At 38.7% G+C, this 22,378-nt stretch overlaps 1 protein-coding gene across 1 annotated transcript in view; it reads left to right on the plus strand.

Moving 5' to 3' along the window:
* Positions 1-22,378, plus strand: part of Sptlc3 (serine palmitoyltransferase long chain base subunit 3) — a 111,259-nt gene that overhangs the window by 43,814 nt on the left and 45,067 nt on the right. Inside the window, exons 5-7 of the mRNA XM_036184305.1 lie at positions 3,116-3,240; positions 5,058-5,151; positions 20,159-20,264. Of these exons, the coding sequence (XP_036040198.1) occupies positions 3,116-3,240; positions 5,058-5,151; positions 20,159-20,264 (325 nt within the window). The remainder of the gene's footprint in view (positions 1-3,115; positions 3,241-5,057; positions 5,152-20,158; positions 20,265-22,378) is intronic.

Here is a 22,378-nt window from a genome sequence, read left to right on the forward strand (position 1 = left end):
ATCCCCTGCTCTTAGCTCATGCTTATTTTCATTCTCCATAAAAAGACTCCATACAACTCTCTGATTATATACTGAATGTCAGCATCAGGAGAAGCATTCTGCTCATCATGACAGAATGTTTATGTGGTATTCTACTACAATACCACAGTTTTTGCTCAAAAGAACATTCTGATGTTGTTAGCATCTATGGAACCCATGGTTGTCATGTGCCTGTCTGTACCCTGTGGACTCCTCTTATAATAGACATTTCTCCAACTTCTTGAGTCAACTTATAGAAATACTAATCATTGTGGGATAAAGATTATGTCATCTCCAGACTAGTTTTCCTTGGGCAGCTGAGGAGGGAGGCAGAGAATGGCTCACATGTTGGGTAGATATGAGAAGGTGAGTGGGAGCTGCTACTCTGATGGGAGACCATTCTATATGGAAAAAAAAAAAAGCACATGCGCAATGTCAGAAGAGCCTACACCACATCTTCCAATCTCTTTACCAACTTTCAGGGACAGTAGCCAGAGACCACTCAGCTGTTAATGACAGATCTGGGGCCAGAACCCAGTCTCCTAACTTTTGATTGACTACTCCTGGGATCATCCCCTTTGGAAGGTAGCATCTTCTAAACAAAAATGAATCCAACAAATAATCATGTGTTCACATATTCATCTTCTAAATTCATTTATTCTCTGTTGTTGATGATACAAAATTTTATATCAACCTTTTTGTAAATTGTATTATTGGTGTGTGTGTGTGTGTGTGTGTGTGTGTGTGTGTGTTGCATGCATGTAAATCTAGGGAGTTGTAGAGTTGGCTCTCTCCTTTCACTGAGTTCTAGGATATTAACTCAGATCATTATGTTTGAATGATAAATGCTTTTATCAACCAAGCCATGTCTGCAGTATGACAGTCTTAACTTTTAACTGCTCCACTGAGCCTTGAGTAAGAAGGACTATACTATGTGCTGCTTCAACTCTGGGGATAAATGAATTCATGTTTGAGAAGGCCACCAATTTGTTTATGTGTAATACTGTGATTTCTCATAAAGGACAACAGTTGCTCTTCAACTACTCTCCTTAATATTGAATACAAAAATATTGAGCATTAAATCTTTGAACTGACCATTTAGTACTTGCTAAAATTGTACCTTTAACCATTTTGGCATAACAAGGGAGCTAACTTACTAGGGAGAACAGAATCTTGATATTCTAGCCTGAATAGTAATATATACTGATTGTTACACTGAAGGAAGCCTATTTATAATGATCCTAAACATTGTAATAATATTGCTCTCTCTTAAATCTCAACAGCAGCTCTTACAACCCTGTGGGTACAAGTTACATTTCACCACTTGTGTGTGTGTGTGTGTGCTTTTTTTCTGAAACCTGAATTTATAATTTATCCCCTGAGTTGCCAGAAGCAACACACAGTACAGTCATTCTTACTCAAGGTTTGCTGGAGCAATTAAACGTTTAAATTATCACACCGGAGAGACAGCTCAGTGGATAAAATCATTTATCATGCAATCTATTATCTAGGAAAAATGCCAAGTAAAAACATAATGCAAGAGCTATCATTTTTGTTTCCTAATAGCCATATTACTACTTAAACATGTAATCAATACAAAATCTCTTGGTATTTTTTTGCACTCATATTACATCTAAGGGTGCACACTAAATTTTCCATAACTGGAGTCAAATAAAATCTTATTAAAATGTTGATGCTGTGTTTAGTAAGAAATATTTTTAAGTACTTTAATTTTAAGGTTGAAATAAAAATAAAATTTAAATATAATTTAGAACTCAGTTCTTCAGTTTCACTAACAACATAGCAAGTAGTTATGGTGCTGGGTACTGTAGATCTAGAAGGTAAAGTGATTAAAAACAAAATTCAGGAAGTATTTACCTTTGCTACCAAGAAGAAACAATATAATTATAATATTTAAGAAAAGAGCAGTAAAGGTTATAAGCTGGGCATGGTGATATGTGCCTGTCATCCTCACATTCAGGGAGTTGAAGTAGAAGGCTCACTAATCTGAAGGCAGCCAGGGCTATATAATAAGACCATGTCAAAGAAGATTAAGAGAAAGAAGAGAGAAGGTGGTGGGAAAATGAGGAAGAAGAGGAAGAGGGAAATGAGGAGGAAAGGTCATGAGAATTAAAACATAGATTTAGAGTTAGGTTAAATTATCTTTGTTCGCTGGGCAGTGGTGGCACACGCCTGTAATCCCAGCACTCAGGAGGCAGAGGCAGGTGGATCTCTGTGAGTTCGAGGCTAGACTGATTTACAGAGCTAGTCCAGGACAGGCTCCAAAGCTACAGAGAAACCCTGTCTCGAAAAACCAAAATATATATATATCTTTGTTCAATTTTCTCTGAGATGTCTTTAAACTTTAGTTTTCTTATCAGTGAAGTAATATTACCTGCACTATTGGAAGCCTGAGATTAAGTGAAATCATTTAGATAGCAGGCTTGTCAGAGTATCTAGCACGTTCCAAGATTTGATAAATTCACCTATTACCATTAGTAGCTACAAAAGTTGTGGGATCTGTGTGCATTCGGGTGAATGAAATCTCTAAGAGGGTTGTAACCATTACTTGTAGGGTATAGGGATTGTAATGTATTTTATAAGTTCCATTGCACTGTAAAATGCATATCAAAAGAACCATAAGTATATAGCTCAATGGATTTTACAAAGCAAACATACCTGTGTATCCAACAGCATCCAAATATAGACCATTCAGAGAATCCCAAAATCCTTGTTATGATCCAAAAAAGAAAAAAGAAAACTATCACTTTCCTAACATCCAAGTGCCATAGATTTGTAAACTTTATGTAAATGGACTCCCAACCTATACTCAAAAGAGTCCAGCTTCTTTCATAAAATGTATCCATACCATTGTTTAAGTATTTTTGTCTTTCATTAGGTTACATTCAACTGTATTTCAAAAATTAATGCATTCATTTTATAACAAATGGGCTTTTGAGTTGTTTCTATATTGGGACTATGACAAAGATTCTTGCTATGCTACAGGTCTTTATTGATGTATGCTTAGTGAAATTAGGTTTTTTAACTTGGGCTCATTGAAAAGCAAGAATCACTCCTCATGTGAACTTCTATTTAGGTACCTTGGATAAGCATAAGGAGCTGGAGGAGCTCATGGCTAAGTTCTTGAATGTAGAAGCAGTGATGATCTTTGGGATGGGATTTGCAACCAACTCAATGAATATCCCTATACTTGTTGGAAAGGTAAGCATTTGTGGTCAGGTATCTTCTGATGTGTTATTCATAAGAATTACACTTTCAGACAAATCCTCTATCAGAAATGTTGCCAAAAAATTCATTTTCTTAACAACAAAATCTTTGGATAAATATATCAACATAGTCATTGTGATGATCCCAGTTACTGAATTGCTGAACTAAATGTATATCAAACATCATCTTCAATAGTAGCTTAGAAAAGGCCTAAGTTTTAAGGACTTCAATCTACATTTGTCATGTAGCAAATACTTAGTAAGCATTACTTTAGACCAAAAAAATTCCTATGTCATTCATCCATTCATACATGGCATGGCATGGCATGAAGCCACACACAGGATATAAAAGGATGAATAAGACACATGCTTTGTAAATGTAAGTGTATAAATTACAGTGGAGAAATTATATACTCAATAAAATTGAATGGGTGCTACAGAACAAAAGAGCTGATGGCTCTTCCTGAGATAGCTTGCAATGCCTGTACTAGAATATGAGAACAAAACATTGATACGTTAGCACATTGTTTCTTAGAATAAATAAGGGACTGTATGTACAAAGCATAGAATGTGCATAACTAGAACATGGCCTTGTGATCCAAGAAGAGACCAACAATGAAGGCACATGCCAAATCACAAAGTACTTTGTATTGTAAATCATGCCAGAATGCTTAAGGATATCCCTGAGAAAGAAATGAAAAGTTGGCTACCTCATTCTAAATTAGCAAGTGTGATAATCATATTCATGCTTTTAAAAAATGTAATGACAACTAAGTGTGACATACGATCTTAAATTGGATTCTGTGAAACTTCATGAAAAATGAAAATAACACCATTATTATTAGAATAGGTGGAGGAATGTTAATTTTATTGCCATATTAGATGCTGGTATATAATAAATTAACATTTAATATAAAAATATGGAACTTTTTGACAGTATCAACTACCTTATTTATAGTAATTACACAGCTAGAGAACACAAATGTGAGGTATCATAAAGTTTACAATAATTTTCAAATGTTTCAAAAGAAAAAAAATTGCAAATAGACACATATTCTTTAGTGTGGAGATAAGACAATTTTTCTAGCTTTAGCCTCAAAAACCTAAAACATATTTTATGTGAAATTATCAAAATATAAGGGGGAACTCAATTCCAAGTGACCCCATAAACAAAAAAGAGCCATTGTTTCTCTTCAGTTCGAGTACTCCTGAACAACTCTATAATGTATTCATTTAAACTTAAAAAAAAAATGTACAGGCATAATGGATGAGCAGCAGTATTTTCTACCCACCTCATGACGACTTTATATACACGCTTTTCCAAATTCAAAGTTTTTAGCTATGAAACACTGTTGCTTCTGTCTCCATGGGCTGTTAACACAGGCAGACTGAGAAGATAGGGTAAGACTTTGAAATGCCTCACTATAAGAAGCCCCAAGCTGCCAGGAGGACTAATGAGAACCTTCCAAATAATCTAGCACAAATTCAGGTACCAAACTAGTCTATAGTCCTCAGCAAATATCAGTCTTTGGTCAAAGCTCAATACTTCAGACTCTAACTGACGGTTAGGCATGATCTTTCTGTTGAAAACTATTTGCAAGTGTTCCGGTAAAGATGGGATGTATTACAAACAGCTTGCCATCTCCATGATCTAGCTGAAAGATTAGATTTTGTCCATATAAATACCAGCTGAATCTCAAACTTTTCAAATTAAGTAGAGTTTCGGACTTAACATCGGTTTTGGTGTTTTCTAGTTCCCATATGTTGTCTTTCCTTTCGTTATCTTGTGGTTTGTGTTTGTTTTCTGCCTAGGGATGCCTCATTTTAAGTGATGAGTTAAACCACACATCTATCATCTTGGGAGCTCGACTCTCAGGTGCTACCATAAGACCCTTCAAACACAACAGTGAGTATCTGTGCATTTAGCAAAAATGCACTGGCTTGCTTCTAAACAAAGGTCAAGATTATTCATGAGATGTTGTCATTGCTTCTCAAATTGGCAACTTAGTCTAATGAAAGACAATTAGGCTTATATTCACTGCTGGCTTGTTAACCTCTGGTGACCTGAAACAAATGGCTGAAGTGTATTAAATGTCCAGATTGCTAAGTGTTACCAAAATGCATTAATGTCACTGGTAATGATCTTGTGATGTGGCCTGTAAGGATGTGATTGATATCTTAGGACACCATTTAATTATCAGATGTGTTGTAATTCTCTCCTTCCTGTAACCGTGTCTTGGAAAAGTTGAAAGATTTTAAATTTTGAGCTATGTGTAAATAAAAAGTTAGTGTTCTTCTTGGTATAATGCCTGTTTTCCCTATCCCTACATACAAAACACTCATATCTCCGTCCTCCAAATACTCTTATACTCCATTAAAGAAACTAGAGAGATGGCTCTGTTGTTTAGAACACTTGTTTCTTTTGTAGAGAACCTAGGTTCAATTCCCAGCACCCACATGGTAGCTTACAACCATATGTAACTCAAGTGACAGGGTATCAGATATCCTTTTTTGACTGCTGTAGACACTAGGCACACACATGGTACACATACATACATGTATACAAACATTCATAGACATAAAATAAAATTGAAAAAGAGATCTCAGAAGATTTTCAGTGCCCTCCAGGCTCTGTGTTATGTCGTTGAGTGGTGAAATTGATGCAGAAGGCTATGTCTTCACTTTTTATGGGTCAGATCAGACATTATTGGAAGTCTCAGGAAAACACCTTAAAAGAAGCAGGTCATGGCTGGTAACACCTATGTCCTCTGATCCAAATGTGCCCCTGACTCATGCCCTTTCTGTAAATCCTTTAATCTTTCTTGCATTCAATGTCCTCATCTGTAAAGCTAAGAAAGGCGTTAACCTATATGATCTGTTAAAGTTCTGCTTCTGGCACATTAGCATCAGAAGCTCCCCTTCATTTTGTGTGCATGCTCACACAAGTACACACACACACGCACACACAAGTACACTTCTTCTATTTCTTACCACCTTTCTCTCTTTCTTTCCATTCCCATCAACTTTCCTTGATCTATTCCTCAATACACCTGTTCCTTCAAAGAATTCACAAGAGGAAAGGAAAAGAAGACTGATAATGAGCAGGAAAGATTATCCCGGGTCTTTTATGCCTTCCTCAGCATAATCTCAAGCCAAAGAACAGTTGTCTCATGAGAGAAGAGAGAAAACGCATTAGTGTTCTCAAGTGAACTCAGAGAATCCCTTTTCTAACTAGTGGAGTGTTCAATAAAGATGGAAGAGAGTGCAAAATCTCTAAGTCCCTCCCTACTCCTTCCTGTGAGTCTGCTCTGTCAGTATTCCTGGCTTCTCTATGGCTAATTCTACAGCTAGTCGCTGGCTCTGCCCCTTTATTCAAGGTTAACTTTATTAACACAGTCTCAGGGTATCAAATATCCCACAGCAGATATGAATTGGCATGCACTGGAGAACTACTTTTAGCATCTGCAAACAGATTGCTGTGATGAGGTGAGAACCAGGGCCAGGCACTCTAGACATGCAGGCATGCAGACATGTGGCTCAACTCTGATATTTAGTTCAGTGTAATTAAAAGTATGTTTGCCTCATTTCTCGTATTTTCAACAAATATTTCACTTTTCATTTTGTTATTTGATAAGATAAATCTCTTCAGTTATGCTGATTTACCATCTATTATCACATCCAGTTTCAAATTACATTGGTAGCACTAAGAATTCATGTTTGAAGTACATAGCTTTCAGAGATTTAAGAAATATGTTTGTGTTGAGTATAATGGTTCCTTCCAGGAATACTAGCTCTCAGGAGGCTCAGTTAAGAGGATCTTGAGTTCAAAGCTAGGCTGGTATTCTTAATGAAGCTCTGCCAAGACAAAGATGAAGTCAGAGAAAAAGAAACAGTAATTTTTTTTTTTATTAAGTGGCCAGTCAAATTCTTTGGTGTTAGCATAAATGTGATGTTTGTCTTTGAATCTTTAGCATGACAGATGACTGGTAGTAGAAATTTATATCTGGAAATGAATAAACCATGTATATGGTTAATACAATAATCTCACTTCTAGAATAGATAGAGCTGGGTTGTGATTTATTTGGAACAAGTGAGCTGGACCATTGTCAAAACTGATTTCTTATTTCTTCATTCCACTCTACTAAACAGTAGTTTGTGAACCAAACTGTAAAATATAGGCATCTAGGGAACATCTGCAGCAGAATAATGATTGCTCCCACCTCCATACCAATGTATATACAAATCTTTGGGTTGAAACTAATAATATATTGCATGTCTATAATATTCAATGAAAGATAGAAGACCTAAATGTTATTACAGAGTTTTTGTATTAATTATTTTATTCCAATTTCATATCTGGATTAATGCACTTTGGTTGCTCTCACCCCCGTCTTTTCTTACCTTCCTCGCATTCCTGTCACCTCCTTCCTCATCATGAGTCCCTTTACAACATTCATGTCTTTTTGTTTTCTTTTGCCACCCAGGTAGTGTGGAAAATTTTTAAGCAAAGCAATATAAAATAACCTTATGTTAAATTCTTAAATATATTGGTCCAACCACTGATTGTGACTTATTATCCAACTACTCAGGGATTATTCAAGACCCACACTAGTTTAACCTAAAAGAAGTAACACAACCACACCACACAAGCAACCATTTAGTATTTTCCTTCGGGTTCTACTCACAGGATAACAATGTCTGTGAAGCCACACTCAGGATAGAGACTAGTCACTACATCAGGAAGAAATCACACAATGCTTGGACAGCTGGAAACACCAACACCATTAGTGATGGGTACATGAACATTTTATCTTCAAATGGAATATCTGAAGATTCTCCATCATTTACACAGCATACAGAGCAGAAAACTCCAAATTAGAGATGCCTGACAAAAGCCAAGGACTTGTCTTGGCAATATTATAAAAGACAAAAACAATTAAAGAAAACAGTTTACTATAAAGGGTACTGAAGATTGTGACAAGTGCACCTGAGTGACATGAGATGATGCTATTCCTGGGTCAAACTGTAAAATCAGAAGATAGACAAATAAACTTAACAGTACTAAAAGTAATGTATCAAGGTGGGTAACTATACTATCTATCACCTGTAAGCTTACATTTGTAAAGGATTATATAGAAAACAAAGAGGAGTGTGTGAAAAAGAGCATGTGTGGTTCATAAAGCCTAAGATACTACATCTGGTTCCATATAGGATAAGTTAATTGGTCTTGCTACAGTCATATAAAAGTATACCTCTATTCTTAGGAAAGATGTAGTGAACTATTTATAGGTACAGGGTCTGCTATATGCAGCTTAGTCTCAGTTCAGAAGAAAGAATTAGATAGATGGTGGGTGGATAGATTAGATAGATAGATGAAAGATAGATAAAAGATAAATGGATTAGATAGATAGATAGAGATAGACAGATACATAGATAAATAGATTGATACATAGATAGATACATAGATACATAAATAGGCACATAGATAGAGCAAGTGAGATAATGTGTTGAAATATTAATTTGGGTCAGGTGAATAAGAGTGTTTTGGAATGTTCCTATTCTTACAATTTTCCAAAATTTAAATATGTTCAAATACATTGCTGTTTTAAAGTCTTCAGCTCTGTTGGGTTTAAAATTACTATTAAATTTTAATTATGTATTTTCTACAAAGCCTTTTTGAATATTCAACCTATTCAATAACTTTACTCTTCATGCTGCCTTCTTACTCTGAGAAAAATAGATGACACTATATTTAAATAAATGTCAGCTGTAGTTATTTTGTACCAGAAACTAGCACCTATTGAGAATTTACTGAATGCCAGATGTCTAGTTATTGACATTCCTTCTATTTATTTAGTTAGTCAGTTAGTCCTACAGAAAACATGAGATAGAAACTAATCAGTAGATGAAAAGATTAAAGATGGAAGATATTTAAGAAACCCTCTCAAAATAATCTAGAGAAGAGGATCAACTCAAAGAAAGGGTATGTAAAAACAACATAGGGAGACCTGTTATTTTGTATGCTAATTTAACTTTTTTTAAATGATTCTACAGAGCAACAATGAAATCTGGAGCTGTCTGGGAAATGCTGCCCTTGCTAATTCATTGTTGCAGTTGGGTCATAATCTACCAACTCCTAGTCCACAGATAACCATTATGAATGAGCTGCAATTGCTTAGTGTTCTGTGGAAGGCAAAATAATTCCCCTGAAACATGCCAGTGCTGTGGTTCCCAGAACCTGTGAATGCCTCATTACCTGGAAAAGAAGTTAAAATTACAGAGAGAATTCTGTGGGCCGGTTGATTAACTTTAAAATAAAGCCTCTACAGGGGTCCAGTGTGATAATATGGTCCCTAAATGTGGGAAATGAGGGAAAATTAGGGTTGTCAAAAAAGTGCTTTATAAGAGCGATTGCAATTGCCATTTTTAGTTTTGAAGATGGAAAAGGACCACATTCTAAGGAAGGTGGGCCCAGGAAAATATGAAAAAGTGCAGTTGGTTCTAGAACTTTCAGAAATATGGTTCATCCTGCCAAAGCTGTGAATTAGCCCAGGCAAACAGACACATTGCAGCTTCTCATGTCCAGATTTGTAAAGCCTTGTTGGTCTTGTTTTAGTCAACAATTTGAACTATTTTCTTGCAACAGCAGTAAGAAACAAATACAAGGTTTTATTCCTTCTTACCAGTGGGCATCATAGAGCTTTATGCCATAGTCACACCATGAAAGCAGCACCTTAAGGAACAGGGCTATCCAGGGTCCTCTACTTTCTTGAGAGGTGAAGGAAGTGAGAAGGCAAAAGAATTAGATGGAGAAACAATGTGTGTGTGTGTGTGTGTGTGTGTGTGTGTGTGTGTGTGTGTGTGTGTGTGTTATTTGTTTCTACTGGGTCTACTTGCAGCTTTGTGATACTCAGGACAATGCACCCAATACCATGATGCTTTACTCTTGAACACTCATCCATAGATTAGAGTGACATCATAAAGCTCGTTAAGATTCTGTAGAAGATGTCAAGTTTGTATGCATTACACATGCAACCATGCCAGATAAACTCTAATAACATGAAAGTCAAATTCTTTTTTTTATTTTTTATAAATATTTTTATTTTATAATTAATTTAATTTTACATATCAACCACGGATTCCCCTGTCCTCCCTCCTCCCACCACCCCAGCCTTCCCCCGCAACCCACCCCCCATTCTCTCTAAGGCAAGGTCTCCCCTGGGGAGTCAGCCCAGCCTGGTAGATTCAGTTGAGGCAGGTCCAGTCCAATCCTCCCTGCAGCAAGGCTAAGCAAAGTTTCTCAGCATAGGCCCTAGGTTCCAGAGATGCAAGGGTGGTTCAACATAGGAAAGTCTGTCAATGTAATACATCATATAAACAAACTGAAAAAAAAAAAAAAAACACATGATCATCTCACTAAATGCTGAAAAGGCCTTTGACAAAATCCAGCACCCCTTCATGATAAAGATCTTGGAGAGATCAGGAATACAAGAAAAATACCTAAACATAATAAAGGCAATTTACAGCAAGCCAACAGCCAACATCAAAGTAAATGGAGAGAAACTCAAAGCAATTCCACTAAAACAGGAACAAAACAAGGCTGTCCGCTCTCCCCATACTTATTCAATATAATACTTGAAGTTCTAGCCAGAGCAATAAGACAACATAAGGAGATCAAGGGGATACAAATTGAAAAGGAAGAAGTCAAACTTTCACTATTTGCAGATGACATAATAGTGTACATAAGTGACCCCAAAAATTCGACCAAGGAACTGATACAGCTTATAAATACCTTCAGTAATGTAGCAGGATACAAGATTAACTCAAAAAAATCAGTAGCCCTCCTATATACAATAGACAAACAGGCTGAGAAAGAAATCAGAGAAACATCACCCTTTACAATAGCCACAAATAATACAAAATACCTTGGGGTAACTCTAACTAAGCAAGTGGAGGACATATAAGACAAGAACTTTGAGACTCTGAAGAAAGAAACTGAAGAAGATGTCAGAAAATGGAAAGATCTCCCATGTTCATGGATAGGCAGGACTAACATAGTAAAAATGGCAATCTTACCAAAAGCAATCTACAAATTGAATGCAATCCCCATCAAAATCCCAACACAATTCTTTTTTTTATTATTAAGAAATTTTCTATTCATTTTATATACCAACCACAGATCCCCGTCTTATCCCTCCTCCCGCCTCAGTCTTTCTCCCCAACCCACCCCCCCAGTTCCCACTTCCTCCAAGGCAAGGACTCCCATGGGGAGTCAGCAGAGCCTGGTACATTCAGTTGAGGCAGGGCCAAGCCCCTACCACTGCATCAAAGTTGTGTAAGGTGTCCCACCATAATCACTGGGCTCCAAAAAGCTCCATCATGCACCAGGGATAGATCCTGATCCCACTGCCAGGAGGCCCCTTAAACAGTTCAAGCTAAACAACTGTCTTATCTATGCAGAGGGTCTAGTCAGGTCCCATGGAGGCTCCACAGCTATTGGTCCACAGTTCATGAGTTCCCACTAGTTTGGTTTGGTTGTCTCTGTACATTTTCCCCATCATGATCTTGATGTCCCTTGCTCATAGAATCCCTCTTCTCTCTCATCGACTGGACTCCTGGAGCTCGACCTGGTGCTTGGCTGTGGATCTCTGCATCTGTTTCCATCAGAAGGAAGGCTCTATGCTGTTAGTTAGAGCATTCACCAATCTGATTACTGGAGTAGGCCAGTTCAGGCACCCTCTCCACTATTGCTAGTAGTCTATGGTTGGGTCATCCTTGTGAATCCCTTGGAACTTCCTTAGCACCCTGTTTCTCCTTATTCCCATGATGTCTCCATCTATCATGGTATCTCTTTCCTTGCTCTACTATTCCATCTCTGTTCCAGTTCGAACATCCTGTTCCCTTATATTCTCATCCCCCATCCCCTACCCTCCATTGCCTCCCCACCCCCAATCTGCTCATGGAGATCTCATATATTTCTCCTTCACATGGTGATCCATGCATCCCTCTTTGGGTCTTCCTTGTTAGCTAGCTTCTCTGGAGCTGTGGATTGTAGTCTGGTTATCCTTTGCTTTACATCTAGTATCCACTTATGAGTGAGTACATATCATGTTTGTCCTTCTGAGTCTGGGTTACCTCACTCAGGATGGTATTTTCTAGTTCCATCCATTTGCCTGCAAATTTTATGATGCCATTGTTTTTTACTGCTGAGTAGTACTCCACTGTATATATGTGCCACATTTTCTTTATCCATTCTTCGGTTGAAGGTCATCTATGTTGTTTACACATTCTGGCTATTACAAATAACATGAACATAGTTGAGCATGTGTCCTTGTGATATGACTGAGCATTCCTTAGGAATATACTCAAGAGTGGTATAGCTGGGTCTTGAGGTAAATTGATTCCCAATTTTCTGAGAAACCACCATACTGATTTCCAAAGTGGCTGTACACGTTTGTACTCCCACCAACAGTGGAGGAGTGTTCCTCTTGCTCCACATTCTCTCCACCATAAGCTGTCATCAGTGTTTTTAATCATAGCCATTCTAACAGGTGTAAGATGGTATCTGAGAGTCATTTTGATTTGCATTTCCCTGATGACTAAGGATATTGAGCAGTTCTTCAAATGTCTTTCAGCCATTTGAGATTCTTCTGTTGAGAATTCTTTGTTTAGCCCTGTAGCCCATTTTTAAATTGGATTGTTTGGTATTTTGATGTCTAGTTTCTTGAATTCTTAATATATTTTGGAGATCTGTCAGATGTATGGTTGGTGAAGATCCTTTCCCATTCCCATCCTGTAGTCTATCATTTTACCTTATTTACTGTGTCCTTTGCCCTACAAAAGCTTCTCAGTTTCAGGAGGTCCCATTTATTAATTGTTGCTCTCAGTGGAAAGACAAGTTCTGAAGGATGACTGCCCATATTAGGACATTCCAAAACACTGAGATCATGAGATTTCACAAAACCTAATCCCCACCTCCATGGACAGTTTTCTATCCCAAGATCTCTTTATACATCTTCCACTTGCATTACTTACTTTTCCCATATCTATGACAAAATACCATGCAAAAGCAACCTAAAGAAGACAAGTTGTCTGTGACTCAGAGTTTAGGGTGCCGCATGGCATGGAGTCAGGGCAGCAGGAGCATGAGGAAGTTGTCATATGGCATCTACACTCAAGAAGCAGCAATGAATGTGTAACACAAATCTTAAAAGGTCTTATTAATAAAAATCTCAGTGCCAGCTATTGGGATAAATTCCAAAAGATCAGAGAAACAAAATAAGCCACAGCCAACCTCACCTCACCAACTCCTCAGCTGATCCCATTTCCTCAGACTGAAAGCCTCTGAGTCCTCATGCAAATGGATCTCAGCTGAACTGCTGTTAAAAGATTAAAAATCCTCTAGTTCCTGGTCCTCATGCCTTATGTATTTTTCTTCTTCTTGCCATCACTTCCTGGGATTAAAGGAGTGTGTCTTTCCCAAGCAAGACAAGAGATCTCAAGTTCTGGGATTAAAGATGTGTGCCACTATGCCTAGCTCTGTTCCCAGTGTAGCCTGAACTCACAGAGATCTGGATGGATGTCTGTCTCTGGAATGCTAGGATTAAAGGGGTATATGCCACCATTTTCTGGCCTCTATATCTAATTTAATGGCTGTTCTGTTCTCTAGCCCTTAGATAAATTTATTAGGATACACAGTATATCAACCACAGGAATGCCTACGAGCACTCAGGTTGCTTTCTCCTCCTCAGTCAAGGAACCCATCATATGAAATGGTGTCATCCACATTCAGGATAGGTCATCATCTCTCATAAGTTAAACCTCTCTGGACATGCCCTTCAAAAACATGCTCAGAGATTCATCAGCAAGGAAGCTCTAAATCCCACCAAGTGTCAGTCAAGATGGGCCATCACATCATTCCTCAAATAGCTGAGAAAGGAGATTCAAGCCTGAAACAGACAGTGTCTTCTTTGCCATAGGGTACCTACAAACAAATCAGTATTCTTGGCTCTTGAGTTCTGTATAGGAAACAAAAAAAAAAAAAAAATAGATGTAAGTTGTAGTAAAGCTACTCAGAGCATCATAACTACTAGCAAAATAGACTTCCAATCCTGTATCAATGGGTCCGGTTTCTAACTACAATGTATATTTCCCTCCCTATCTTCAATAGTCACTTGAGGAACTGAGAGAACTAAGCAGAAAGTTCTGAAAGGAAAGAAACTCGGAACCTTCAAAGGCCTCTTGCTATGGACAGAAAAGGACTAAGAAGTTAATTTTCAGCAATACTCAGATCAAAGCTGGGACCAGAAGTTTTATGACCACAGACTAGTACTTCCTAGATAGTAAAATGTGGAAAAGTAAGATACAGCTAAAATTCAGAATCATTGGTCTAGACCTATTTCACCCTTTAAATAATTAGTTCACTCAATTCCATGGCAACCATAACACATAGCTCTTTATCACCTACATATCACTGAAAACTGACCCCAGAGTGACTGAGTTACATACCTGAAGTCACCCAAATGTCAAATGTCAGGAGCTAGACTTCAAGTGTGTTGCTTGGTCTTGGCTCTTTTCTCCCAGCAGCAGACCCTGAGATAAAAAGTAAAGGAGAAACCTCTCTTATTTAGAGAGTAAGCTGGAAAAGCACAGCAGAAGGAGAGGAGCAGAGAGAAGAAAGCAGCCCAGGAAGGGAGTACCATCGAGCAGCTTACCACAGTGTCCAAGACCTCATTCCTAATTGAAAACCATGACTGCCAGAATTACCCAAGGGATGAGGGATCCAGGGAACACCAGTTCCCTTTTGTGGTTAATTTAAAGCTACTACTTTTCCAGATCAAATACAGTTCTGCAGACTAAAAAAGGGAGTGTTCTTGGGAATGGTGAACAAAGAATGCCCTGTGTTTATTAAAAAAAAAAAAAAAAAAAAAAAAAAAGCTGAGCTGAAGGGATATAGCTAGGACATTTATATGTTTTCAGCATTCGATATGACTCCTGAGCAAGCAGCTACTGCCACAGCATGTGTAGGACTCAGACAGCTGCGGCACATTTTGAAAAAGCCATCTGACACCATAGCTATGGCAGCCCCATTAGCAGCTGGAATCTCTCCTCAGAATATGTAGTTTAGCCTTGACTTTCTTACCTGTTACATACTGTCTTAGTTAGGGTTTCTATTGATGTGAAGAGACACCATGACCATGGCAGCTCTCATAAAGGAAAACAGTTAATGGGGGTGGCTCACTACAGTACAGAAATTCAGTACATTATCATCACAGTGGGACATGACAGCATGCAGGCAGACATGGTGCTAGAGAAGGAGCTGAGAATCTTACATCTTGCAGGCAACAAGAAGTAGACTATCAGCCCACCTCCACAGTGACATACTTCCTCCAACAAACCACACCTACTCCAACAAGGCCACACCTCCTAATAGCACCACTCCCTTTGGGGGCCATTTTTTTTTCAAACCACCACAGTTACTAAGACTCAGACCCTCTCTGAGTTTTCTACTGAAGGAACTGAAACAGCCTATTCCTAGGTTGGCTCACTACATATCATAAAAAAGATTCTTCAGCTATACAGCTTAAGTTGACAAGCCAGCTCCAACCAGGGGCCTGAGTGTGTATTCTTCACTGATTCTAGAACAGTTTTTAATGTTCTTAATTAGCCTATGTTAATTATACACAATAATGTGTTTTATTGTGACTTTTCATATATGTATATAATGCATTTTCATCAGATTTCAGCCTAATGAGTCCTTTTCTACTTCCGCATCATTGTGAATCAGTAAATTTTGTTAGGATTACCTGCAGAAGCATGGGTGAAGGGTTACTTATAGGGGCATAAACAAATAACCAGTGATTATGCCACTGGACAAAATGCCCCCCCCCCCGGCCCCTGCAGCATTAACCTCCTACAGATACTCAGGGAAGAGTAAGGCTTCCTGAGTGCCTCCCTTCTAACAACCCTCTCCAAGGATTATGGGACATTTTGAAGAAATGTGGCAACTAGGGTTTTCACAAACTCCACTAGAATCCTCTCCCCATAGAAGCTCCCACTCAATCATTTGTGGTTTACAGATTTGATTTTTAGTCTTAGAATACTCATCTTTTTATTTTTAATATTTCTACTAATTCTTTGACAATAATGTTTATCATATTGGCCCCTCCCCCACTCCTCCCATATCCATCCCCTATTGCATTCCTACCCAACCCAACTTTGTATCCTCAGTGTTTTAAACCCATCCAATTTGTGCTACCAGTCTACCTTTAGGTATATGGACCTTTGTTGGGGCACAGTCGACCTACCAGAAGACACACCGTTACAAAGAACTAACTTTTCCTTTCCTGGCAGCTATCAATTTTGAACAGCTCCTTAGCTAAGGATGGGATTCTTCTGTGTGCACATCTCCTCTCCTTTCTGACATTTTGTCTATCTTGATTTTTCACAAATCTTGTGAACTCTGTCACAATTGCTTAGAATTCACAGGTGCAACTGCCTTGTTATGTCTAGAATACACTATTTCCTTGTAATCATCCACCACCCCGGCTCTTACAATTTTTCTGCCCCCTCTTCCACAATGATTCCTGAGCCTTGGATGGAAGGGATATAATATAGATGTCCAATTTAGATGAGCATTCCAAAGTCTCTCATTTGCAACACCTTGACCAGTCAAGGGTCTCTGTGTTGGGTATCATCTACTATAAAAAAGAAGCTTTTCTGGTGAAGTTTGAGAGAAGCACTAATCTATGGAAATACAATAAGCCATTAGGAGTTAGTTTAATACTATGTACATTTAGCAGAGTAATAGTAGTAACTTTTTTCCTAGAACCTAGGAAAAAGTTTTTTCCTAGAACCTAGGGCCTGTCTAGCCACAGGTTTTTGGCTTCACAAATAGTGCCAGAAATAGGTTCCGTCTTATAGAACAGGCCTTAAACATGATCACAAAGTAGCTGGTTACTTCCATGACATTCCTGCCACTATTGCACAGTGGGTATATCAGGCTGACAGTTACTGGAGCTTTAGGAATTCACAGCTGGGTAAGACTGATGATTACTTTTCTCCCCCAACAAAGTACATAGTACCTTTTAGTACTATGAAAATAGGGATGAAGCTTCCAGGCTAGAACTAGCTTGTTCTCTCCAAGTTCTATGACTCAAATATGTAGTGTCTTCAGCAACAGTTTCTCACCATCGAGTTCTGGAAGGTAATACAAACAATGGCAATAGCCTGCAGTATTTGGGGTCCAATGGGAACTTACTTGCCAACAACTCTAACAGGGGTCATCCATTTATGACACTAGTGTTTCTATTTGTTAGTCTGTGGTGTCTAACAAGGGCATTGCTGCCCAATTACCATTAATTCAGCTTAAACTCTTTCTATATATGTTTGTATTTTGGGAAACTTCTACATAGCATATTCTCATGAGTTTTTCAGAAGGTCATTAGCGTTAACTATCCTTCCCAGTATTCCCTGTTCTACACTGCCCTCTCTCACCCATTCAATGCTTCATGTCCCATTATTCCAGAACCTTTATACAGAAATGGCTGTTAAAACAAGTATTATTTTATATCATTGCATTAAAGTAACTTCTAGTTTATTTCAATTGGACTTACTATTATCAGGATGGCATTAAAGCCACACACATCATGTCTCATTCTTATTCATCATCTTTGTCCATTCATAAGCTAATAGCCTGCAGTAGATTATAGAACAGAGAGTCTGTCTCCTCTGTTCCCAGGGATTCCTTCAATGGTCAGCCTAGGGTAACGTGAAAACAAGATAGCAATACAGGTGAGGATTTATGAGCCCTAGGAATTTGAAACAGGAAAGTTGCTTTTTGTCTCCTTGGCTGCCATCTAGTGGTGAGTGATGTGGCATCGGGTGAAAACATTCAGAAGAGAGGCGACTGAAACCAAAACAAAGAATACAATTTGCTAAGGACATCTTAGCTCCAGACAAAATAAAACTGTCCTCTCTAGTAACTCTTATCTAGATCTTTTCTTCATTGTGGTCCATGTTCTTTATCCATAAAAATAAATATGAATTTGATCATCCAAAATTGATGTGAAACTAATACTGTATACTTAGACCAAGACCAAGGAATGCTCCCTGCCTTCTGTGGAGTAGATACATGAATACTAACAAGTTAGGCCATAAGTGCTTCAAAGAATAATAGATTTTTATGACAGGAGAGGAAGAGAGAGAGATAAAAACCCTTGCTCAGGTATGTATCATTGACAAGTCGAAAGTGAGGCTTGGGTGATGAGTGGATGCCTTCCAGACAGACAAGAGGCAAAAACAACATAGGAGAGCAAGAGGGTGTGTGTTGAGGACATCTTAGAAGGCATCTCAAGGAAGATACCTTCAGAGACTATCTCATGAAGGGCTTTCTGAGACTCTATTAGTTTTTATTATAATGAGAACTAGTGTTAAGACCTCAGCAGCATGCACTGAGCAGTGCTTATTTGTCATTCAGTAGCCCGGTGGAACTCAAGAAATCTTTCTACCTGTCTCTCATCTTCCCCTGGGGACAGCCAAGGATCGGTAGGTTTTCTTGAGCAAAAATATATAATACAAATACAATAAATCTACATAAACATGCACATTAACCTCTGTAACTTTTCAGTCATGTTAGCTTTAAAGTTGAAATTCAAATAACGCATAAAAACACCAAGTAGCTGAGTTGATTCCTAAGTCCTTCCAAATGGCCTCTTGGCTCAAGCCTAGCCTAGCCATCTTATATTTTTACTATTTTTGATTTTACATTAAAAGCAAACAGGGATGTTCTACCAGCCATTAACCTTTCATCCTGTCCTGCATCATTATGGAGCTTGAGAAAGTGGTACAAGGTCTCTCACATAAGGCAGTAAATATTTGTGGTTACAAATATGGAACTTAGTACAACTTCAAAACTCAACTTTGCCATTTACAATCATAGGTCTTAGACCATTGGTTCTCAACCTGTGGGTTGCGACCCCTTTGGAGGTGAATGACCCTTTCACACAGGTCACCTCTCATCTCTCCTGAATATTTACTTTACAATTCACAACAGTAGCAAAATTACAGTTATGAAGTAGCAACAAAATAATTTTATGGTTGTGGGATCATGACAACATGAAGAAGTGTATTAAAGGGTCACAGCATTAGGAAGGTTGAAAACCAATGCGTTAGTTTATGAAATCCTCTGTGCCTCAGTTGCCGGACTCATCACATAAAGAACCTATGGTACCTTCTCTGCAGTAGCCTTATGAGAATTAAATGACATATGACTAAAAATAGCATTAGAAGGATATCAGGCACAAAAGTAGGGCTCAGTAATTGTCAACTACTAGCAATATGTCCAGAGCTCACAAATATTTCACACAGGACTGCCAATTACTTCACAACCTGAATAGTGCTAAAACATCTGACAGTTCAAAATTCAAGGGTACTCTATTCAACTCTAATTCAAGCAACCCGCAGGTACTCTATGCAAACCCTAACAGACTTGGGTCTAAACAAGTGATGAGTGGTTGTTCGTTTCATCGATCAGAGTTCAGCTTTTACCTACCCACAAAGCCTCAGCTTCACTCGATACTGGTCTACAGCACCAACTTCCAAGTTCTCTCTGACAGGCGAAGAGAAGCTTAAATAAGCCCAAAACTGACTCAACCTGCTTGTGCAGACACAACGATTCATCTGACCAGGGCTAAGCTTTAGTAGAAAATAAGCCCAAGTCCCCCAGGTGTTCTCTTGTTCCAACCTTGCTTTCTCAAAGTCCAGGTCTGAGTACAAATCTAAAACTTAAAAAAAAAAAAAAAAAAAAAAAAAAAAAAAAAAACGTAATTCTGACAACCTCACAAGAAACAAGAAGAGGAAGGTAAGCAAAAGGCACTCTCATAACTCAGTTTTTCTGTTCACATTATTTAAAGATGTCCAAAACCTAGAGAAGCTCCTGAGAGAAGCTATCATCAATGGCCAGCCTCGCACAGGCCGAGCTTGGAAAAAGATTCTCATCCTGGTAGAGGGCATCTACAGGTATGTGACTAACTGGAGGCATTTGGCACTCAGAGGCTCACAGCAAGCTGCCCAATGGAGAAAAGATGGCCTTTCTGGCTAAGGAAGAACAGAGATGCTTGTAGAGGAACACAACGTAGAGCTACCATTAGAAGTGGCCAGATCTGGGGTCTCCTGTGTTTTCTACAGCTCTGTGCATCTGCTTGAACACTTGAAGACTAACATGCTAGTGAAACCTTCCTGAGAAATGTCCTTATTAATGATCTGTGTTGCTTCTTTCTAGTTCCCCAGCATTTTAAAGACCTTTTGTGCCTGGGCTATTCAACATCAGGATGTCCCAAGACATGTCTGTCACAGATGTTTCAGTGGGTGGCCCCAATCCCCCTATGTGGACAGTGAACCCAAGCACCTACTTCAGTCATTAATCAAGTATGTTAATGACTGGCATCAGAATACAGGGGCCTAACCTCGAGGGCAATCCTTCCTCCATAGCGGGGATAGAAGTGTGCTGATCTTAGCATTTGGTAATATTCTCAGGACTATTCTCCTGCCTTCCTTAAGCTAGGCAGTAAAATACCTACTAAGTCATTCAGAGCAACACTTATATTGCTGGCTGTGATTGAATTTGCCTCATTCTCTTTCTAAATCGATTACCGTGGCTCAAATGGAAATTTCATCCAAGCATTTCTTCTGTTTACACTCTATTCTGTAAGCCAAGGAAACATTATCTCAGAGTGTTCCTTTTTAAATCAATTCCAAAACAATCCCTACAGCAGAGAAACCTGGGAGTATATCCCCTGTGAGCTTCTGATAGAGACCTGAAATATAAAGGGAGGAGGTGAGGGCTGGATAACTGGATAACTCCCAAGCAAGAGTATGGCTGCGGAGGACCCATGAGAACAACAACAGCACCGTGAGTCCTCCCTCTGAAGCCCCTCCTCTTCTGTACAAAGAGCAAACATTGCTACATAGACAGTGTATTGTTTTCTAATGTGAAACCTCTTCAACTGAAAACAAATGAGATTATGGAGATATTATCTTTATCAATCACAAGTGAACACAGTCTGTCATAAGTCAATACCGAGTAACAAAGAAACATGCCCAACCCCTTTTTTGGAGGGGGAGGGGGTGAATTATCCCAAGTCGAAGATAATATGACCAGAGTCATTTTTTACATTTTAAATGATTAGAGTTCTGTAGTTGCAAAGATAGCAGTTCATAGCACATCACTTTCTACACCTACATCATTATTTCCTAACGTCAATCCCAGTAGTGTGCAGTGCTTACAAAGTCCCTGAAACAGTGGTTTAGAAAGCCGGGGTGATTTTTGCCCTCATCTCCAACCAGAGAGCATTTGTCAGGTGTTAGTGGCCACACATGTAGTAGGATACTATTGACATCTAGTGGGGAGAGGCTGGGAATGCTCCTGAACATTCTGCAAAGCACAAAGCATTTAGAAGAATTCTGTAGTTCAAAATAGCAGTAGTGCCAAGGCTGAGAAAGCCCTACTGTAGGATAGTTAACTACTCATTGTCCCGAAACTTGAACTTATAGAAAGTAATCTCTTACTGAGCCTATACTGTCATAACTTTAAGTAGCAAGCTTTCTCCCTGTGTGGTTTGTAGCAGCTGCCAGCCTGAAAGGGATACAAGCAACCCTTGTCTAAATATCTGTCATTCAGGCTTGGAGTTGTGGTACGATGAATTGGCTGAGGGAAGGCAGACTGGGCATCTCCTTTAACCAGAGTCAAAAGAACACAATTTCAAACAAACAGAACTTATCTAAAGGAAAGGTTATATTTTTAAGTACTTGGATAGTGGCTGAAGTTAGAGGTCAATCAGTGTCTTACTGACAAATATTCCCATTGGAAACCACTACAGCAGCCAGATTTATTAGGGGCTAGGCTAGGCTTTGCCCTATTCTGTTGGTGGGGGTGAGAGGTATGCAGGTGTAGACTTCTGACCCTAAGCCAACAAGGCACAAAACTATAATTTAGCAGTGGCAACTCTGAGTTAACTACTGCTGTGTAACAAACCACTCCAAAGAATAAAGTTGTCCAGTGACCATTTCTTATTTCCCTTGGTCCTGTGAGTTAGGTCTGCTGCCACACACAGTACTCGTTGAGCTCATTCACA

Source organism: Onychomys torridus, chromosome 4, assembly GCF_903995425.1.
Source record: "Onychomys torridus chromosome 4, mOncTor1.1, whole genome shotgun sequence".
In the NCBI taxonomy this organism is placed as follows: Eukaryota; Metazoa; Chordata; class Mammalia; order Rodentia; family Cricetidae; genus Onychomys; species Onychomys torridus.